This window comes from Anabrus simplex, chromosome 1 (genome assembly GCF_040414725.1).
Source record: "Anabrus simplex isolate iqAnaSimp1 chromosome 1, ASM4041472v1, whole genome shotgun sequence".
Classification (NCBI taxonomy): Eukaryota; Metazoa; Arthropoda; class Insecta; order Orthoptera; family Tettigoniidae; genus Anabrus; species Anabrus simplex.
This window is the reverse complement of record NC_090265.1, coordinates 687581269-687603259: the sequence shown is the minus strand read 5'-3', so window position 1 is coordinate 687603259 and position 21991 is coordinate 687581269. Positions and strand designations below refer to the sequence as shown.

At 39.3% G+C, this 21991-nt stretch overlaps 1 protein-coding gene across 1 annotated transcript in view; it reads left to right on the top strand.

Annotated features, from left to right (window-relative positions):
- The window catches only part of arr (low-density lipoprotein receptor-related protein 6), a 330860-nt gene that overhangs the window by 269501 nt on the left and 39368 nt on the right, over positions 1 to 21991 (top strand). Inside the window, exons 15-18 of the mRNA XM_067135921.2 lie at positions 4537 to 4849; positions 6967 to 7118; positions 7201 to 7454; positions 19197 to 19385. Coding sequence (XP_066992022.2) covers positions 4537 to 4849; positions 6967 to 7118; positions 7201 to 7454; positions 19197 to 19385 — 908 coding nt within the window. The remainder of the gene's footprint in view (positions 1 to 4536; positions 4850 to 6966; positions 7119 to 7200; positions 7455 to 19196; positions 19386 to 21991) is intronic.

Sequence of the window (21991 nt, the reverse complement as noted above, 5' to 3'; positions counted from 1 at the left end):
CTCATTCAATTTTGTCCTGCTGCTTTCGGTCTTGCTGCAGCTTCATCAGTCCATGTGACGCGCCGCGCTCAATGGCTAGCTCCAGCCGTGGTTTGACTGACAGTAACATGCTTGAAATATTGTATAATTCAGATGAAAGTTTAGTCGAAACTAGTATTGACAGTATTAGCAGCAGTGATAATGAAATAGATGACGTGGCTGTGACGGATGCAGTGGTAAATGATGAGAGTGACGATGAGGAAGAACCAGTACTTGGAAATTTCGTGTAGGAGACTATAGATAATTATACAGGTCAAAGGGAAGTTTTCAAGAGTGGATTCTGATTCTTAAATTCTCTAATAATATTCAGACAAGTCACAAGGACAAACATTGAGCAGTTATCTTATCGGGTTCAGCTGATGGAAGGTTTGTTTACAAAATACGCTCGCTCAGGTGGGGAACGAAATATTCAAGGCCGGCGCGCATCAGATAATACAGTTCCAAGGTTGCAGGAAAGACTTTTTATCAGGAAATTATCACCCAAGTGTGAGAAATACAAACCTCTGAGACGTTGTATTGTGTGTTCAAAACATGGCGAAAAGAATACGTCGGTGTACTGCTGCCAGGAGTGTGACTTGGGTCTCTGTCTCGAAGAGTGCTTCGAACTCTACCACACGAAACTAAGTTACTAAGGAAATCTGAAACAATTATGTAATTATCTGCACGCACATAATTCTATCATAAGGAATTCCAAATTTCGTGAATATCGGGCTACTCTTATACATTTAGTAACGCTTTAAGTGAATCAATGTATTTCAGTCGCACGAAGTTGAAATCTCATCCGGCCGTGGGGTAGGATGCTCTTTAAATGGCTGCGATGCTGAGGGATTAAACTAGAATGTCCAGCTTCGACAACCAGTCCACTGCACTTCGTGTCAGTTCATGCAGAGCCCGTAAACCGTCCTTAAATAATAATGTTATTTGCTTTACGTCCCACTAACTACTTTTTTTAAGGTCTTTGGAGACGCCGAGGTGCCAGAATTTAGTCTCGCAGGAGTTCTTTTACGTGCCAGTAAATCTACCGACACGGGGCTGTCGTATTTGAGCACCTTCAAACGTCCTTAAATCAGGGATGTAGTTGCTAGATGGCCAGGTTCTCTGCATGATAGTAGGAAATAACTCCCACATCAGAGGACAGTTTGAATTGGGGACAATTAACGAAGGGATCTTGTTAGGCGATAGTGGATAACCCTCTAAGAAAGTATCTTTTAACCCCATACTTATATTCTTAAGTAAGAACTCAAAAACCATTGGAGTTTAGTAGGAACTGCGTGGACAGGATGATAGGGGATGTGGAAAATATGGTTTCCTGTTATTAGCTTGGGATTGCAAATGTCAGCTGTTTTATGTTGGCTTCATGCGCCATACTTTATAGGTTTATTCAACAAAAGCGCATCAGAGTGCGCTCAAACACCTGCATGGTTCTGCCACTTCCTTCTTGATTCACTTTGTTCATAGCTCTTGTTAGAGGTTATAACATGTTAACTAAAATTTCTTAGGAAATTTGGAAAAATGCAAGAATCTTAACAAGCTTTTGAATTTTTAACATGGTTTTAATAAGCAGCTTATATTACAGTAGTATTCATTTAACAGCTGTTGATGAAACTGGGTCTTATTAGTGATGTGAGTAAGACGTGTGATAAAGTTTATGTTGTGTTTTGTTGTTGCGTGTTGTTTTAAAGGGCCTGACATCGAAGGTCATCAGCCATTTTATGTTGTTATGTCCGATGGCAAGTTCCTGAAATTTAAAAATGGTCATCAGCATCCAGTATTTATGAGACTAGACACTTCCGGATATGGTCGTATTTTTTACTTCATACTGTGATGTAATTGCCCTCTTCCCGTACTAAAGAGAGGACAGAAAATGACACTTTACCTCCAAGAAATGACCTGCCCTACCCTATTTGGAGATCACTTAATCGTCTTTGGGTGGACGTACCTCTTTGCAAGACCAACATGCGAAAACGGGCCATACTTCCAGCTGATGGAGATGCATCCTGCGAGTGTGGTGTAACACAAGATCTGAACCACCTGTTCATCTGTCATATACTATATACATCCCTGCTCTACACAGGACCTGATCGAGGCGAACAACAAGGCCATCAGAGTTGCTACATTTTGGAAATGCTGACCGGACACGGAATGATGATGATGACCTTACTGTAATTACCTTCTGCACCGTTTCATTAGAAACTGTCTCTGATTCATTGAACTCGGTTTCAGAGTAACGTAAACACGGATAGTCGGAGAGATTGTGAATCACCGAGCGAGTTGGGGCGTGCGGCTGTGAACTTGCTTTCGGGAGATACTGGGTTCGAACCCTACTGTCGGCAGTCCTGAAGATGGCTTTCCATGGTTTCCCATTTTCACACGAGGCTGTACCATAATTAAGGCCACGGACACTTCTTTCCTATTCCTAGCCCTTTCCTATCCCATTGTCACCATAAGACCTATCTGTGTCCATGCAACGTAATGCCAGTTGTTAGAGATCATGAATCAAGGAACGCCAAACTTAACCTTGTTTAATGATTTCTCTACCTGACTGCAGCACTGTGGTTTTGTACTCATCCACACAAAAATTGGCAGCTCTGCATTCCTAGCTCAAGTAATTACCGCCATTACAATGCTGAATAACGTATAGGTTAATCCATTTCCAACACATACGAGGGGGATCAAATAAAACAGGATTTTATTTAAATTCATTTATTGTAAAACACAAGGCAATTACAATTTATTTTTCCACACAGTTTCCTGCTTTGGAAATGCATTTATCCCAGCGTATGGGCAGCTTTTTGATGCCCTCATCATAAAAAGAGGGTCATGTCACTAGCCAGTTGCGCACGAAGTCTTTCATACTCTCGTCATCTTCAAATCGTTGCCGTCCTAGAGCTTCTTTAAAGCGGTCTGAACAAATGGAAATCGCAGGGCGATAAGTCCGGGCTGTAAGGAGGAGGATCAAGTGTAGTCCAGTGCATTTCCTGTAGCTTGGAGACAGTTAAAGCTGCAGTATGGGGCCGTGCATCGTTGAATCGGTTGATCTTGTCTTTTGCGGCGATATGCAACCCTCACCTTGTTCAGCAGCTCGCAGTAGTAAGCGGCATTGGTTGTGCGTTGCTCATGCAAACAATCAATAGCAAAATGCCTTGCCGATCGAAAAAAAATGGTTGCAAGAACCTTCCCAGCTGACAGTCGAGTCCTGGCTTTCACTAGTGCTGCCTCCCCTTTCCTCCGCCACTCCTTGCATGCATGTGTCCTTGACATTGTTTGATCACTGAACTGTGCCGTCAATCTATGGCAAATTTCCGCTGCTGAAACTCCTTAACGAGCAAGAAATTTTATAATTACGCGTTGCGCAATGGAGGGATGCACCTGTTGCTCCGACATCGTGAGCGTTACTGACGAAACGGCGGGAAATATCTAACAGCACGCTCTCCTCACTCCTAACAGTCCCGCCTAAGCATAGCAGAAGCGCGGTGCTAGTTCTGCCAACTGTTGATGTTCAGGAACAAAAATCCTGTTTATATTTGATCAACCTTTGTAAATACTGTCTATATTAGAGTATATCATAAAGTTCGTATTACCTTTATTCATGCAGGATCAGAGGACCATGTTTTTGACTGGTAGCTTGACGGACTGTTCACTGCTTCAAATAATATTGTTTCATTACAACATAACCCAATGTGCACATCTCTTATATCTTTCATATCAAGACATGAACAGCAAAACAAGAAAAACGTCAATGCATGGATCAAACATGGGCGATTTGCGTTGTGACGAATCAACATAATTTATAATTAAATTCATTTAATTTAAAATAAGTAAATTTACCATATTTTGAAATAAAATATTATACACAGCCACTAAAGAGATAAATTTACATTACTTGTTCCAAAATTCCGCCCAAGAACATCTCACTTGTAATGTAAAAGATCACTTTCCTTGGCAGTTGCGTGAATAATTAATGCTCTGTACTCATCTTGGCAATACATGTTCGAGAGCTGGAAAGTTGCATTCCCTGATGTGCAAGATTTATACCCTGCTCACCGGGCGAGTTGGCCGTGCGGTTAGGGGCACGCAGCTGTGAGTTCGCATCTGGGAGATAGTGGGTTCGAATCCCACTGTCAGCAGCCCTGAATATGGTTTTCTGTGGTTTGCCATTTTCACACCAGGCAAATGCTGGGGCTGTACCTTAATTAAGGCCATGGCCGCTTCCTTCCAACTCCTAGGCCTTTCCTATCCCATCGTCACCCTAAGACCTATCCATGTCAGTGCGACATAAAGCCACTAGCAAAAAAAAAAAAAATACCCTACTCTGAAAATACCCATCCTCAGTATAGTTTTCCCTCAAAATTTTTCCACACTTACTCCTGGATAATTCTGGAGTAGTACCTTATTTCAATTTTTGTAGTATCTATCCTAATGTGCTTTTTTTTTTTTCCTCTCTTGAGAGTGAATAGAAATAGAATACATATTATTAATAGTTCTCTTTGATGGCAGGATTATATTTACTGGACTGAGTGGAAGACTGGCAACATTGATTGTGTGAACAAAACCACAGGACTTAACAGAACACGTATTCACGAAAACCTGGATGGTATTACGGATATCCTGGTATTCCATACATCTCGTCAGTCTGGTTGGAATCAGTGTGTTACTAACGGAGGATGTTCCCACCTGTGCCTGGCCCTTCCCTCTGTGGGAGGGTCAGTAGCCAACAGCCATGGGGCTTCGCCTAATCGCCAGTCTTCTGTCTACCAGTGTGCCTGTCCTACTCATTACATTCTGATGCCAGACAACAGGACTTGCACTGGTGAGTGTTAAAATACTATTTAACTCATTAGTCAGGAACTCAGGTGACATTACTATGTACAAAGATCATAAAAGGATTTGAAAATTGATTATTTTTCCCAACAACTGATGTATATTTCTTCATTTTAAAACACCATCTACTGAAAGTATTTCATGTTAGACATTATTTAATTTAGTCACGTTGCTGCTTGAATAACTAAGACGCGTTGAAAGCAAAAAGATGCTGACTGCAACTTTTTTCAAAAATAAGATCATTGTTTAAAAAGGAGGTATCCTCCCATCCTATTTTGATTTCTGTGAAATGACAGATTGGCAGCGCCTATGACTTTTGAGGAAGAATGTTGCTGTGCAAGATCTGATGAAAGTCAAAATTCCTGGATAAAAGAAAAGCATAGTATTAAGGGCAGAAAGGAAGAGAAATTTACTGTCTGTGATATTTAAAACTAGAGCATAAAGCATTTTTTGAGGATCTGGCTAATGAAACAGAATCACAAAGATACAGCAAGGACAAGGATAAGATAGTGAAAATGTGTTGAGTAAAGCATGTGATAGGGTTTGAACAGTGTTCAGAATTTACTTGGTGATAGTCTAATATGTTACTAATATGATGTTACCCTTTACAGACAAAGTAATGACAGTACATGTCTTTTTTTGTGGTTATGTGTTAATATACAGTACATTTAGCACGTTTATGATTTGTGTTTTTATTTAGTGTTTCTAAGTAGAGCAGGTTATTTTACAACAGTATTTAGAACAGTTTCATAAGTCATATGAAACACATTCTTTGCTTCTATTGTCTTATGTTTTTGGTGACTAGCATCTGTTTGACCAGTCCTCTCCTCTTCTCTGTACACTCTCTTCCACTTCTTTTATCTACCTGTCTCTTGGTCTTCCTCTCGCTCATTTTCCTGTTATCTCCATTTCATGCATCCTTCTCGGTATCCTTTCCTCTGTCATTCTCTTCATGTGTCCATGCCATCTAAGTCTAGATGCCTCTATCCTGTTCTGTAGTGGCTCTTCTTTTACTATATCTGTAACCTTTTTGTTTCTCATCTTATCCATTCTTGTCACTCCTATCCTGCTTCTGAGAAATATCATCTCACTTGCCTGTATCCTAGTTACGGCTCTCTGCCTCATTACCCAAGTTTCTGCTGCATACATCAGAATAGGTACGTAGTACATACTGTATATCACTCTTTTGCTTCTCTGAAGGCCCCCATACACGATCACGCAATTTGCACAACAAAGGGTTTTGCACAAAACATTTTGATGGCGTATGGCACGGATTGACTAGTTGCACAACTGTTTGAAACAAATCGGGAGAGACCGAAATAATTTGCACAACACACACTGCTTGACATGCGGTTTGCACATCTGTGGCAGTGTTTGACGACAGTTGGTCGTGTGAAGACCTTTCCTGTATCTACCTAAGTCCAGTTTAGTATGGCATCAACAAAAAACGTTAATAAAGAATTCTGGCGAGAGTTCATCTCAGTTTATCGTGAGTTGCCTGGACTGTGGAAAGTGAAGAGGGAGGTGTATAAAAATAGGAATATGAAGGATGCGGCATATGAGAAACTAGTGGAGAAGATGAAGGGGCAAAGCAGATAGGGTCCTAGTGCATACCAAAATGAATACCCTTTGTACCGTTGGGAACTTAAGAAACTCAATAGCAACAAACAAACAAGCAGTAACTATCGCGGCGCAAGCAGCTTCTGTCTCAGACATCCTCTCTCGGGAATTTAAAAAATGAACTGAGATTTGCACAAACCATTGTGTATGTATCAAAGTTTGCACAAACAGGATGTTGCACAAACCCTTTGTTGCTCAAATTGTTTGATCATTTATGGTCCCTCAGAGACATTCTTTCTCCAAACCAGGCTTCTGACACTTTTCAGGAATGCTCCTGCTTGTCTTCTATGCTCGATTATGTCCTTACCATTTCTTCCACTTTCCTCTATGATACTTCCCAGGTACTAAGCATTGATGGTAGCAAAAAGCCTGGCTTCGAACTGTTAATGTATTGCTCTTGGTGAAGTCCCGGTATTATGTCAATATACATGTGACTTTCACTGGCCTTGATGACTAATCCTTCATTGCTGTTCCATATTTTTTTAGCACCTGAGTCATTCCTTATATACAGTCAGCGAAATTCACTAAGTCGGTTGGTTCCTGACACATCAGACTGTCCGTCAGCAGTCCTCCCTATCCAGGGGGTGAAGAATGCTCGAGCAGTGGAGTTCGATCCAGTGTCGCAGTATCTTTACTGGGTAAGAAACGTTAAGAAATATGATATATGTGACATTAAGAATTTTGTTACTTCATCTCTAACTGTAAATTTAAAACTTCAAGATTGATGGACGGACGCTTGCGATCAAGAGGGTGTATGACAATGGATCTCATCCAAGTGTGCTGATTCCTAGTGGTGGTAGTCATCACCATCCTTACGATCTGGCCATTGATCCCTATCGACGTCTGTTGTTTTGGAGCTGTGCCGTGGAAAATGTGGTCAATGTATCACGTCTGGAGAATGGCTCAGAAGTTGGAGTGATCGTGAGGGGACCTGGGGAAAAACCTCGCAGCATTGCCCTGCATCCTGAGAAAGGGTGAGTGATGAAGATGATGTTGTATTGAAAACTTTTTTTCTGTTTTATGTGGTATATCTCATATCATTTTGTGGATGAGATATTCTATGAATTCAGCCCAGCTAGGACATTTTTAATCTGTAGCAGAGTTGCTTGTTTAGTTATATTTAATTCTTGAATTTCAGCTGGCTTGACATTCATTGGGATTATTCTTAAGTAACATAGTCACACTCACAATTTTTATGCTTACACAGAAACAGTTGTATTTGTGACCATTCAAGTCTCACTTTCGATCTGCTCATTGTCAGACCGAAGTTCTGGATTTTGAAGTTTGAATTGAGAAGAAATTAAACAAAAATGACAATCATACTTTTTAACAGCCTAATGATTGCTTATACTTCAATTATCTTCGACTTTTCATTGTGGCACTGAACAAATCTTACAGTACCTAGATAACTAATTATCTTACAATATGTTACATGTACATTTTTGGCCAGTATATAAGCAAAGTACCTACAGATTGTTTCAGTGACAAAAACTGGATAACCTATAAATGACATGTATATGGGATAGGTATACTACCACAAAAGATATACTGAGTGAGTTGGGTCATGTAGCTGTTAGTTTGCATTTGGAAGATTGTCAGCTCTCAAGACAGATTATTGTGGTTTCCCAGTGAAGAAACAAGAGCAATTAAACCACATTCTTGACATCTTCATACACTGTTGTCTTCTCCTATATTATTTTTATGTGTCTTTAGATGTTGTTTATTTTTTATCTCGGACCAAACTCGTGGATTGAAATTTCTTTGGCAATTTTTCAAGTGCACATTCTGCAAATGTTTGAATCAAGTTCCTTTGAGACTGTTGAGTAGAATCGTATTTAATATGCACTTTGCAAAGAATGTGGTAGTCAGTTTTGTCCCAAATAGAGTAATGGAAGAATGTTTTATGGCAAGGAGGTGCAGTCGGTGTACATGGGTTGACAGCAGAAAAGAGCTTGCTTAGAACATTCCCTTCAGTGGTGAATTTTCTAAATTAAATCGCTGAGAACAACTGGTTTTAAGGCTTAATGGCCTTAACCATGCCAATAAAGACATTTTATCTATCTATCTATCTATCTATCTATCTATCTATCTAATAGCACAGAAAAGGATAGGTAATGTATTTTAGTGTAGACTAAAATGCTTCAGAAGCGGTTGGATAGAGCTCTGGAGGCAGAGAGGAGGATAATATGGTCTGGACGGGACTTTAGAAGGAGCTGACATGCATTATTTGAATTCCCTAACACTAGAGGTGCAGTGACAGATTACTGATAAATATTTCCAATGCAATGAAAATAGAGAAATCTGGTGATTTTTAAAGCCCATTGGGAAGCTTTTATATGAATTTTCCCAGAATGTTGATAAATGTGAACAACTTAAAAAATCCAGACACATTCGAGATGAAATCAATCAAAGCATTTGTCATGATACTGTATAGGCTTTTGGGCTTATGCCGTGTCAAGAAAATAAGGTGAAATTCTCAACGTTTCACAGGGAACTGTGCCCTGCGTCCTCAGGAGAAATCTCGACTGTCCACGAGAAAGGCTTCTTAAACAATGACACTTTAAATTTGAAACATTATAATAGAAGTGGAAAATGGTACATTCGCAAATGAACGTACCATTTTTCACTTCTATTATAACGTTCGCGAATGAACGTACCATTTTCCACTTCCATTATAACGTTCCACATTTAAAGTGTCATTGTTTAAGTAGCCTTTCTCGTGGACAGTCGAGATTTCTCCTGAGGACTCAGGGCTCAGTTCCCTGAGAAACGTTAAGAATTTCACCTTATTTTCTTGACACGGCATAAGCCCAAAAGCCTATACAGTATCATATCTTTAAGTACGGGCTGTGAAAGCATTAATGACAACAAAAGCATTTGTCATTTGTAAAGTTTGTACTTTCCTTCATCACAGAAAAGACATTTTGAACATTATTTTGCAGTTTACATACCATTCATTCAGAAAATTTTGTAAATATGATCTGCATTCGTCCTCCTCTTTGGCAAAGCCATTGCACCTGCAATATTTCTCAAGATGCCAGATAAGATTTATTTTCGTCAGGTACCGTTTTCTTTCCCTGTCGTTAGGAGCAACTGAAACAGACGGCACACCCCTGTAGGGGCTCTCAACTTACAAGTGTGGAGTGGCGACGTTAGGAACATTAGCCGAGTCTGGCATTGCTTCCAATTACTCATTCTGTGCACTTTATATTCATCTTTCCCATCTGATTTCCCTTGGTTGACGCATGTTCCCTTGTGACCCAGTATTAGGTTTGTGAGGCTTAGGAAGTTTTTCAGTTTCCTATCTTTTATATCTCTTCCCTTTCTTTCCCATCATTAGTTTATAGATACACAATCGTGAAAAGAATTCTAGGAGGGATTTAACAAATTCCTTGTTGTATTTTTTCTTAGCTTCTCATGAGGTTTGCTCTTGAAATAATTTCATTGTGTTCCATGTCTACCTTGCAGTTGATGATCTTCAAGAAAATATTTTGGTAAGTTATTTATCTGTATTACAGTTCAGTATTTTCTTCTTTCTTCACCTGAGCTGATATGGATAATTAATTATTATTACAATTTTTCCATGGTACAAAGTAACAGAAACAAAAGTAAAAAGTCAACGAAAATGCATTATGTCAACAAAAAAGAAAGGTGCAGATACAAGTTTCTCAAGGGTACACGTTACTTATTGATCAGGGCTAGTGACTCTGTGGTGGGGGATGCAGATGAAGAATAACCCATGGTATCCCCTGCCTGTCGTAAGAGGCGACTAAACGGGGCGACCAAGGCATGATGACATTAGAACCATGAGATTATTTGTGATTAGTACCATTACGTCATGGATCAACGTTGCTTACAACTAGACCACCTTGCGAGGAAAACCATGGGTTTAAGTTATATAGGAGCAGTACCATTACATGAGGAACACTATGAGTCTGAATGTTGCTTGTGATAGAGGTCATCATGTGTGTTCCACTGGTCGGTTCCACTGTGTTCAGAATGGGTCTACGTTACCTGTGATTAGCACCACTTTTTGAGAAACACCATGGGTTTATGTTGCCTGTGGTGAGTACCACTATGTGAGATACACCACGGGTTTGGCTGGCGCCAGTGATTAGTACCACTATGTGAGGAAAACCATTGGTCTGCATTGCCTGAGAGTAATTGTATTATGTGAGGAACACCATGGGTTTGTGTTGCCTGTGGGCGTTACCATAATGTGTGATACACCGTGGATCTGCATTGCCTATGATCAGTACCACTATGTGAGCAACGCCATGAGTATACGTAGCCTGTGATTAGTTCCACCAAGTGAGGAACACCACGGAAATGTCAGTGTCCGTGATTAGTCCCACTTTGTGAGGAGGATCATAGGTCTGCGTTGCTTGTGAGTGGTGTGGTGTTTATTGAAACCTGTATATCACGACGCGAATATTGGTTGTCAATCTCTTGTTCTTGTGTGCTAAGTTTGTGTTCGTTCACATGCAGGCTAGTTGATTCTAGAGATTAGTCACTAGATCTTGAGTTTTCTTTAGTAATTTAATGACAGAATTTAAAAAATAGCGACTAGTGACTTTTCTAGAGGATTTTAGATGCCAGTTGGAGAAAATTCTGGTGAATTTTAATTTATTACTTGATAAAAATAGCATTTTGCCTCGCATAATCGCGTGTGTGCGTGATGCAATATATTAATCTATGCATTTGCTAAGTAATGGCATCTAAGTGGTTGACTGATTCACACATGTGGACCATGAGTTTTCGGAAGGCTCATCAGAGACCGATCATCTCACTTACATACTTCCTGTGAGGGAATAGAGATGTGTCATTTTTAGCCTTGTAGTCTCATGTAGTAACAGTCGGGCTTTGAGACAATAAGTGTTGTAATATATGCCATAGTACTCCTGTATTGCACAAGACATGTAGAATAAGCAGTTTTGACCAATTTGATTTCTCCTGATTTTTCCTGATTTTCATATCAAAATCTCCTGATTTTTGGTTTTGTAAAGTTGACAGGTATGCTGTGATTAGTACCACCATGTGAGAAATACCATGAGTCTACGTTACCTGTGATTAGAACCACTGTAGGAAGAACACCATGGTTCTGCTTTACTAGTGATTAGTCTCATTGTGAGAGGACAGTGACCTGGATTTTGGACCCCTTTAGATAATGAGCATCATCTCAGTAATTAAGACGTGATCTGAATCCGTTCATTGTTTTTTTAACGATCATTTTCTCATCACCATTCGTTTTAGATTCTAGTCAGTGGATACATTTTGAAGTTTTAATTTGCATTTCGTAACACCTCGTACCATTAGGGGCCTATGACCTAGCTGTTAGGCTCCTTTAAACAACAATAATAATCATCATCATCATGATCATCGAACTTCATATTGTGTTGGTGTTGTGTCAAGTTGTGTCTGACCGAGTCCAAGACCATTCCAAGATTGTGCAAAAACTTCCGATGCCATACCACGAGCACCAACCGTGATAGTTTTATAGGAGGATATGATGGGCCAGTAAACCAATCTCTTGTCAGGTTCTTCTTATTTTGGTTGACTGAAGTGGGTCTCAAAGCTTATTATAGGGTGTAAAATGATCCCTTGCTTACTGCCAACTTGAAAGGCTTTCTTGTCAGTATGTCAGAATATTCCCATTGGTAGGTCAGGGTACCTGCTACAAATACAGTATATAGTTAAAACAATATTAATCAGATTCATTGGGGATCACTGCTGTCTTTATCAGTACATGTCAGGATTAATTAATATAACCTAGACTCATGGCATGAGGTTCATTGAAACCTTGTGCATAGGAATAAGATGTGTATTGATACTTAAAACAATAAAAATGTTAAATAAATTTATAGGAAGGAAATACTGTATCATCATCATCATCATCATCATCATCGACTATCTCCAGTTGCCTGGGTGTGGTGTATGAGCCCCCTCCATCTTTGTCTGTCCATGAACCACTTTTTTCTAATAATCTTCTCCCAATCTTGTCCTCTCTCCTTGACATCTTTCTTCACCAGATCTGTCCATTTTCCTCTGGGTCTGCCCACTGGTCTTTTTCCTTTTACTTCTCCTTCATATTCTCTTCTTGCAGTACTGCTTGCGCTCATCCTTCTTACATGGCCAAACCACTTCAGTCTTGCTTTCTGAATCCACTGTAGTAGGGAGTCTCCTATTCCCACCTCCTCTCAGAACTTTTCATTCCTGAACTTGTATATACTGTAGCGTATATGGAGTAAAAATCCTTGATAAGACGCTCCCGTTTATAATGCTGTCCTGAGTAATTTGCCCTTTTTGTTTGGTTGCTAGATATTTCGTATCAGAAGTCATTATAAAATACCCTTTTATATCACATTTCCCTCCTGCTTAGGACACACCTTTTTTAGGGAATATTCTTCAGTTAATTTTTAGCAAAGTTTAGAAGAAATTATAAAATTTACTCCTTTATCAAAGTGTAGCTACTAAATACCTGAAGAAAACTGTAAACTTTACCTGGAGCTGAAGGCTAGGTGGTATATGTTGACACTCAGATCTTGCCACGGAGAGTCTGCTGTGTGTACAGAATATACAGATGAAAGGAGGAAAGTAGAGGCTAATTTAGAATTTCTTGGAAACAAATTGTAGTAGTCATTGACAAGTAAGTGGGCGAAGAAACTTCAATGATCTATGATTGCCTTTCAGTTGTGTTCATTGTATTGAAATCTGGCTGTGATTATGAGAATGAAAAGGAAGCACCTTAGAAATTTTGCGAAAGTATGATGGAAATACGAATCTTAATTATAAATGAGAAACATACAAATTATGTAATTACTGTATTTATTAATTTATAAGCTGACACCAATTCTAAACTGACCCCTAGGAAATCAGAAATAAATAGGAAAGAAAAAAAAAACAGAAAAAATGAAGCACACGCAGTTAAGGAATAAATTCTGTGCCATTTAATTGTTTAGTCAAATCAAGCCATCACATGATTCAGATACATCACTTATTTCTTTGTCACTGTCTTCATATACACAGCATCATCTTCTGTGCCATCAAGCACATTCAAGATAAAATACTTTCTAAATGCACGATTGACAAACTTTTGGAGGCAATGCAAGAATTTCAAAAGCTTCAGTTAGTAGAAAATTATTAACAGAGTTTCTGCAGCAATAGATCCATGAAAAGATTGCTTAGTACATATTTCCTTCCTTACTTCAGATGCAATAGATAGTATACTCACAAGAATTCAATCATCTGGAGGCAATAGAACCAAAATATGCTGCAGTTAGAAAGGATACTTTTTCTGTTAATGTTCAAGTGATTAATGATCCAAAACTCCAAATCAGGGAGAAGTTTTGGGCAGGTTCTGTAAACAACACTATAATATTTAAAAACTCCCACATCCAAGCGCTGTTTTATGTGGGGACGAGTTACAAAAGGATCCAGAACAGCGTGGAAAAGATGGTAGAGGTCAGGAAAAGACAGTTTCCCGTTCTTAGCTCGGGATTGCGATTCAGATGTTGAGACAACTTGTTTATGCTGACGTCACTTGCTATGTTTTACAGCTGTTTTCTAAGTGAAACAAAATCCTCTCGGATCATGCTCAAAAGCTGCTTAAAAATCAAATCACAAAGTTACACTCATGTTCATATAAAACAGAGCATCTTGAAAGACTAGAGATAGGAAGTTCATATTCACAGGACATGTTCATTAGTATGTTCTGCAGAAACAATTAGCATTTCAGTCACCTAGGTTCAGCATGTGTCCTGTTGCCTAGTAGGCACTGGATCCTCCGTGGGCACTAATAACTTGTTCCATGCATGATGGCATTGACGCATATAAGGTGCGAATGGCGTCGTGGAGTATACCCATCCATGCTGCATTCACCTGGTTCCACAGTTCATCTTTGGTAGTTGACATTGGGTCACAGCGCCGCACCCATCATTTCACCACATCCCATACATTTTCTATTGGCGACAAGTCCGGTGATCGAGCAGGTCAGGGCAACAGTCTGACATCCTGTGACAACAAGAAGGCACGTGTTCGTGCAGCAACATGTGGTCACTCATTGTCCTGCTGAAATATGGCGTCTGGGGTGTTGTGCAGAAAGGGTATGGCTACAGGTCGCAGGATGTCATTCACGTAGGTCAAACTGGTCACAGTGCCCTGGACTCGCGCCAACTGTGATTTGTAGTTGTACCCAGTAGCACCCCACACCATAAGGCCTTTAGTTTGTGCTGTATGTCTTGTGCGAATGCAGTCAATGTGATGCTTCTCCCCCTGTCTGCGCGAACCAAAATGCAGCCATCATTTTCAAACATACAGAACCTGGATTCGTCCAAAAACACTATCTGCTGCCATTTCTGTCCCCAGTGAGGGAGTTCCATACACCATTGCAGTCTAGCATGTTTATGCACATTAGTCAAAGGTAGACAGAGAAGTGAACGACGTGCCGGTAACCTAGACCATAATAAACGGCGACGGACTGTCACTCCTGATAGTGTACGATATGTATTACAGTTCCACTGTTGCGCCAGAGCCAAGGTCGCAGATCTGTCCTCCAAGGTTATGAATTTCATTTTTGGTTCCGTATTGAATTAAGATTACATATAATTTAATTAACAAAGTTTTAGGGGTGGTCTGGGTGGTGTGACCAGACCCATCTCGTCGTGTTCTAAGGCCTTCTGTGAACCATTCTGTACACACCCGTTGCACTGGCGAAACACTTCGTCCCACACAAACAGCAATTTACCGGACAAATGCATCACGTTCTCTCATGCCAATAATGTGCCCTCTTTCAAACTCACTCATTTCACAGTACGGTTCTCGCATACATCTGCGAGGCATCCTGCACGTCTACTCAAGTCACACTGATCCATTACCTTTGGCTAATAGCGACAACGAGAGCTGCAGGCACATTTTACCTGTCGGTGGTGGTGCTCCGAGATATCGACGCTGTCCTTGAAACTGAAGGCCGACATGGTTCAAACGCTAATCATTTCTTCAGAACATACTAATGCACATGTTCTGGAATATGAACTTAATATCTCTAGTCTTTCAAGGTGTTCTGGTTTTTATGAACATGAGTGTATTTAATTATTTCCCACTAGATGGGGAGTGGGATGGGGGAACAGCGGGATGCCAGCTAAACAAGTAGTTCTTTGTCCTCAGGGAGTTTTTATTATTACCGGTTGTTAAGAATGTGCTTATAGGAGTATGTTTTGTACATACGTCTTTTTGTTTAATTTTGGTTTTGTGGCACAAGTATCCATCCACTAGCTGCTTGGTTCTATCCCTACTTTCTAGATTCATACTATTCATAACTCTCGGAAGAGTTGCGGTATCAGGAAAAGTTTGAAGTAACGCAAGAATCTTAAAATGTTGAATTTTTAACAGTGTTAACTAACAACTTGTATATATGTAACAACTGTTCATGAAACTGAGTCTGAATCTATATGATGACAAACACACTCTCTTGTGGCAGCTTCTGGCATTATTATTTGGAATTTTTTTCTGTTGGATTGTTAAAGGGTGTCGTCTACTTCACCAGTCAAGCCGGGCTGAGTGGCTCAGACGGTTGAGGTGCTGGCGTTCTGACCCCAATGTGGAGGTTCAATCCTGGCTCAGTCCAATGGTATTTGAAGGTGCTCAAATACATCAGCCTCATGTCGGTAGATTTACTGACACGTAAAAGAACTCCTGCAGGACTAAATTCTGACACCTCGTCATCTCCAAAAACCATAAAAGTAGTTGGTGGGATGTAATGCAAATAATATTATTATTATAATGCAAACCTGTTTAAATAAAAATTATCAAGTTAACGGAGTCTGGAGACTAGCTTCCAATGAATCATTTTATAAAGAAATAGAACCTGTGACTAGCACAATGAAAAAGAAATGAATATCATTCCTAGGGCATCTAATACAGTCACCTGAAAATAGAATCAGTAGAAAAATAATAGAAAAATTATGGAAGAGTAAGGATAATATTAGATGGATCACCGAACTTAAAGAAGACTTGAGAGTGTTACATATTACAATAGAAGATTTAAAATACAAAACAAATACACTCCAGATATTGAAAGATAAACACACTAGACTACAGATGAAAATCAACAAGCAGAGAATAGCAAGAGTGATTCCAGAAGGAGAAAGAAAATTACATTCTGAAAGTATGAAACAGTATTGGGCTGACAAAAAGTAAAGTAGTCCTATGTTGGCTAAAAAATTAAAATAAATAAATTACTATTACTTGACCGGTCGCGCTGACGATACCGATTATAAGCTGAGGGTTATTTTCGAACCAAGGAAAAAAAGTTGACTTACAATAGGATAAAAATGGTATATTGCTTAGTTTCTCCTCGTTTAATACATGATATTCATAAAGTCTCTTGGACAGTGTCTTATCGAGGTTTTACCATACTTACCTTCCTGAATGTTTTGGCCTTTCATTTGAAAAAAATACTATGGATCTATGTTTATTATCAAACAGGGTCCATTCCATTGGTGATTTGTATGTATTGCTGAATTTTTTCTTAAACACGTACAGAAATTCATGAGTGACGCTAGTTTCGTATGTCCAAACCATCTCGGTCTTTGTTTCTCCATTTTATCACAACTTATTCCCACTTACTTTCTTTTACTGTGTCTTCATACCCATCTTCCTGTTTCATGTGTGTAACATACTTCTCTCCAGTAACTCCATTTCTGCTGCATACGCAGGCACATAAGCAAATAAAATGAATCACCTTGTTGCAGATTAATGTTTTTTTTTCTTTTCCCATGTGATCACTTAGAGATCATGAATGACGTCAACACCATATCGGTCTTTCTTTTCTGATGAATGTATCCTGATGCATTCAGCACGCCAGCTTGGAGGGCCCATCAAGACAAGATGTTACACATTACATTAATGATACAATGAGATCATTTGAGCTAAGAGCCAGCCGCTCTTGAGTTTTTCCTATAGATAAGCATGACCGTCATCACCATGTGTTGGCAGAGTTCAGCAGTGGTGATGCAACCATACAACAGTATCGTGAACTGTTTTAAGAAGTTTGTTGCTTACCAATGTTACAAAGGAAGATGCTGAAACTTCCTGCCTTCATTGTTTTAGCAATTTAGTTGCCTTTTGCTCAGAGCCATAGGAAATTTTTACTTATTATGAAAGCTGTTTAAAGGTTTTGTTCGGAAAATTTTCTAGACGGTAACCAATGTCATCTAATTTTTCTTTGATGATAACTCTATGCTGTCTGTTTGATTTCTTAGGTTGAACACTTGCTGTAGGCTAAATTTATTATAAAGAGCTTGGATTGTTAAATGGCCTGGAATTATACCTGTGATTCTTGTGTGAAATCTTGTTTGGACTTGATATCCTGACTGTGTTAACTCATATGAATGATAAATCAACTCCTCTTGTGCATTAGTAAACTGGCTCATTATACACTTAGTGAATACACAACACAGAACAGCACACAAGTTGCAAACACATCTTTTGGTAGATTATTTTTTTTATAAATGTTGTGATTCTTCAGTCTATTAAAACTCATTTATGAGTACTGAATGAAAACCTACAACCTGTTTTCCAGTCAGTGGCTGGGTCAGGGATTGAATGAATGAAGCCCCCATCTTGCGGCGAGGATAGGAATTGTGCCAGCTGCCGAAGCCTGTTGCACTCCTCTGGGCAATGATTAATGACTAACAGATGAAATGAAATGAAATGATATTGGAGGGTGTTGCTGGAATGAAAGATGACAAGAAAAACTGGAGTACCTGCAGAAACCTGTCTTGCCTCTACTTTATCCAGCACAAATCTCACATGGAATGACTGGGATTTGAACCACAGAACCCAGCGGTGAGAGGCTGATGCGCTGCCGCCCGAGCCACGGATTCTCCTCAGTTAAGAGTAAATAAATGTATAAACTACCTGAAGAAAAAAAAATGTGATAACAGCATTATATCGGAAAAAGAACCAACTTATTTAAAAATAGGTTGACATGTTAGAACATCATATTTGAAATTTTGAGCTTATCTTAATGAAGAAATTCTACACTCACTCAGTAACAAGCTGTGCGGCTAACTGGTTAGCATATTGGCCTTTGATCCAAGGGGTTCCAGGTTCAGTTCCTGGTCGGATTGGGGATTTTGACTTTTATTAGTTATTTCCTCTGGCTTGGGGACTGGTTGTTCGTGCCATCTTCAACATTAGATTTCATCTTGGGTAGGAGCCCGTCCACACAGTTGCACAGGTCTCCATTGGCATCAGTGTGAAAGGCCTGTACCAGGCCACGTGCCATTATTATTACTAACAAGCGTGCCTTGCATTTGAGGGTGGAATAGATTTTCTTATAAGAAGTTCAACCGTCAGTACGGATCTAACATGAGATTTATAGTCTGTAAGGTAGAATAGATGCTCACACACGTACTGCGCATTGAACTTGGCAAAAGACTGTTGTGTCACTGATAAGTTTCTCTCTCTCTCTCTCTCTCTCTCTTTTTTTTTTCACTTTCAGACATACACTAATGAATGTAATATTTGTGTAGATTTGGCATCAGGATACTTTGTAGAATGTTCAAGAAATGTTTGAAGTTTATTGCATATGTTGGAATAGAAATATTGAGGTATTGTTTCCATGTTATGTAAGTCCTAGCTGGGCCATTTCCTTGTCTTTCTCCTCATAATATATTTGAAACTGACATTTATGTAAAATATTGTCTGTATTTCAGTTTGGTGTTCTGGACAGATGTCGGTAAAAGGAGCATCTTTAGGGCACAGTTGGATGGGCAGAACAGAGTACTGATAGCCCGGGAGGATGTCGAAACACTCACGGGCATAGCTGTCGACCACACTGTGGAGCGAGTTTACTGGGCACGAGCAAAACAGATCAGCAGTGCCAATTTTGAGGGCAAAGATAGGTAGGTGCATTGTTACCTCCTACTGTTCTGAGGATTTCATTCTCTCTGTGGCTGATTAATCTTGTTGTTTTGATCTATAATATAACTAACTCCACCCCAACACTTCTTACTCATCACCGTACCTATGTTACAAGCCACAGGTACAATTGCTGCTAAATATTATACTTAATACATTAAACATGTGGTTTAAAAAATTTGGTTTTATAAATATAAATACAGTAAAACCATGTTAAGACATTTATGCAGGGGACGAGGAAAAAGAACCTGTTAAGCGAGAAGACGTACTACTGAATACACAAATAAAGACTATCCAACAGGGATATGCAAACACTAGATACGATTTTTTCCAATATGATGGCATTTTACGTCATGAACCTGTGGGTACAGTGAAAACTATATCTACCGTTTCTAAAGATGAGACGAGAATATGAAAAGATGTGAAAAACAGCAGACAACAGATATGAAAACGCTTGCACGGGGTCCCATAAATATATCAGAGTATTATTGCAGATCACACTCTTTCTAAAACAAATTGTAGTAAAAGACTTTTATTTCAGACCAGTGGGTTATTAAACATTATTTTCTGGTCACGCTCTTAGACAATGAATTGGAGGTTACACTCAACCTTGACTATGTGCGAATGCGACTTTGGCCGCCATTTTGAATCTACAAAACTTTGATTTGACCAACTCGAATAATCTAGTCAGAACTCGAAGGTGTGAACTTCAACATTCATGCTACCTCTGCGCGCTTAAAGATGCGGGTGCCATTCCATTCCATTTTCTTATGGATTTTAATCTTGTCTTTATTAGTAAGGAATTTCATGACTTTTTCCAAATCCATAACTAGGCTGTCACAAGACAAATATGCACCACATTAGTCAACTTCATACGATTATGTTCCTAATCCAGACGTAGGCTATCAGGCGACAAATATTCGCTACCCTTCACTGTACCACTCAACACAAAATAAATTTCTAGTTTCTGAATGGAATGCGAAATAAAAGCACAAACAGGCTCACAGTGTTATTCAGCGATCTTGCTGCTAACTGGCAAACAAAACTGAACGTTCCTGAGGCTAATGGTTTGCTCCCCGAAGTTGCAACTTATCCTGTGAAGTTCAGGAATTTAAGGTCCTTTTCCATTATCACGCAACCGTGGCGAGGGTTCTTTCTTATCAGAGTTGGAAATCACGTTCCTTTCACACGGGATGACAAACAACATTGCCAGGGCTAGGAAAAATGTGATTGTACTATGCGGTAATAATGAAAATTAGTGATGCAATAAGCAAGGTATTTTAATATAGATTTAATACAATGAGAATCGGGACTTCGAATTTACGACGTGCTAAGTGGGAATGCACTAATGAAGTTACACTGTGTTTATATACCCAAAACAGTAGTGATGGCAATGAAGGGAGTGGGATGGCCAGCGAACATTATGCTAGGAAACCATCGACTGGAAATTGCAGAAAACTTTACATACCTTGGCAGTGTAATATCTCAGGATATACTAGCCACAAAGGAGTTGGCAAATGGAGTGCAAATGAGCTCTCACTTTTACCAGCAAGTACGAACACTCCTCTGGGATCCCAAAGCTGGTGATGTTCATACCAATTGTAACCTATGGTATCAAAACCTGCACCCTCACTAAGGAGGACTCATTAAGGATGCAGGCATCTGAGATGAAGTTCCTGGGTCCACAATTAAAAAAAACCAAAACTGGACAAGTTAAGGAATGACATGGTAAGAAAGGAAGTTGGGATTTAGACATCATTGTTAGATCGGGTCTGCATTGAGGTGGTTTGGGCATGTAATGTGGATGGAGCCAACAAGGATAGCTAATGTTAACTTGGAGAGACATGTGGCAGGAAAACGGATGGTGGGAAGACCAAGAACCCACTGGATGGACATAGCAGATCAGGGAACGGTATTTCATTAACTACGGAATGTATTTAACCAAATAAAATAATAAGTGAGTTATTCCACCTTTTCAGTACAAATTAGTGTTTATTAAATAAACATATAATGGGACTAGTTTCGACCTATTTAAAGGTCACCTTCAGCGATATTGCATGTAGAACAAAGTATTTGAAATACAGTTGTTTTAAAGATGGTCTTAAAACAGAAGTTTGACACTATGAAAAATTGTTTATGGAATTTCCTGAAAACACATTTGTTGTAAGAGATTAATGATATTGTTCTTATCACTGCGAAGCGTATATACACTTTAAAGTCATTCATAATCTTGATGAGATGTGATGTAGAATTGAGCATATATGCAAAGTATTGCCTTAGTAAAATGTGAGTTGAACAATATGTATAAATATGACAAGCAGAATAGAGCAGATGTAAGATTCAGCAGTTATGTAGGAATGAAAAAGTTAGCACAAAGGATATCTTATCTTATCTGATCGTATTGTCTGCATGTCCAAGGACCCATTAGCCACAGAACAAAAAAACAGAATTATAAAATATTTAACGATGATGAGACATCTGAACGTAGAAGCTGCCGGATATTCCATTGTTCCCAGTACGTTAGGTTAATTATTTCCTTTTCTGACCAAGATCATAAAGGATCTAGGTTCTCACATGTAAAATGTTGATG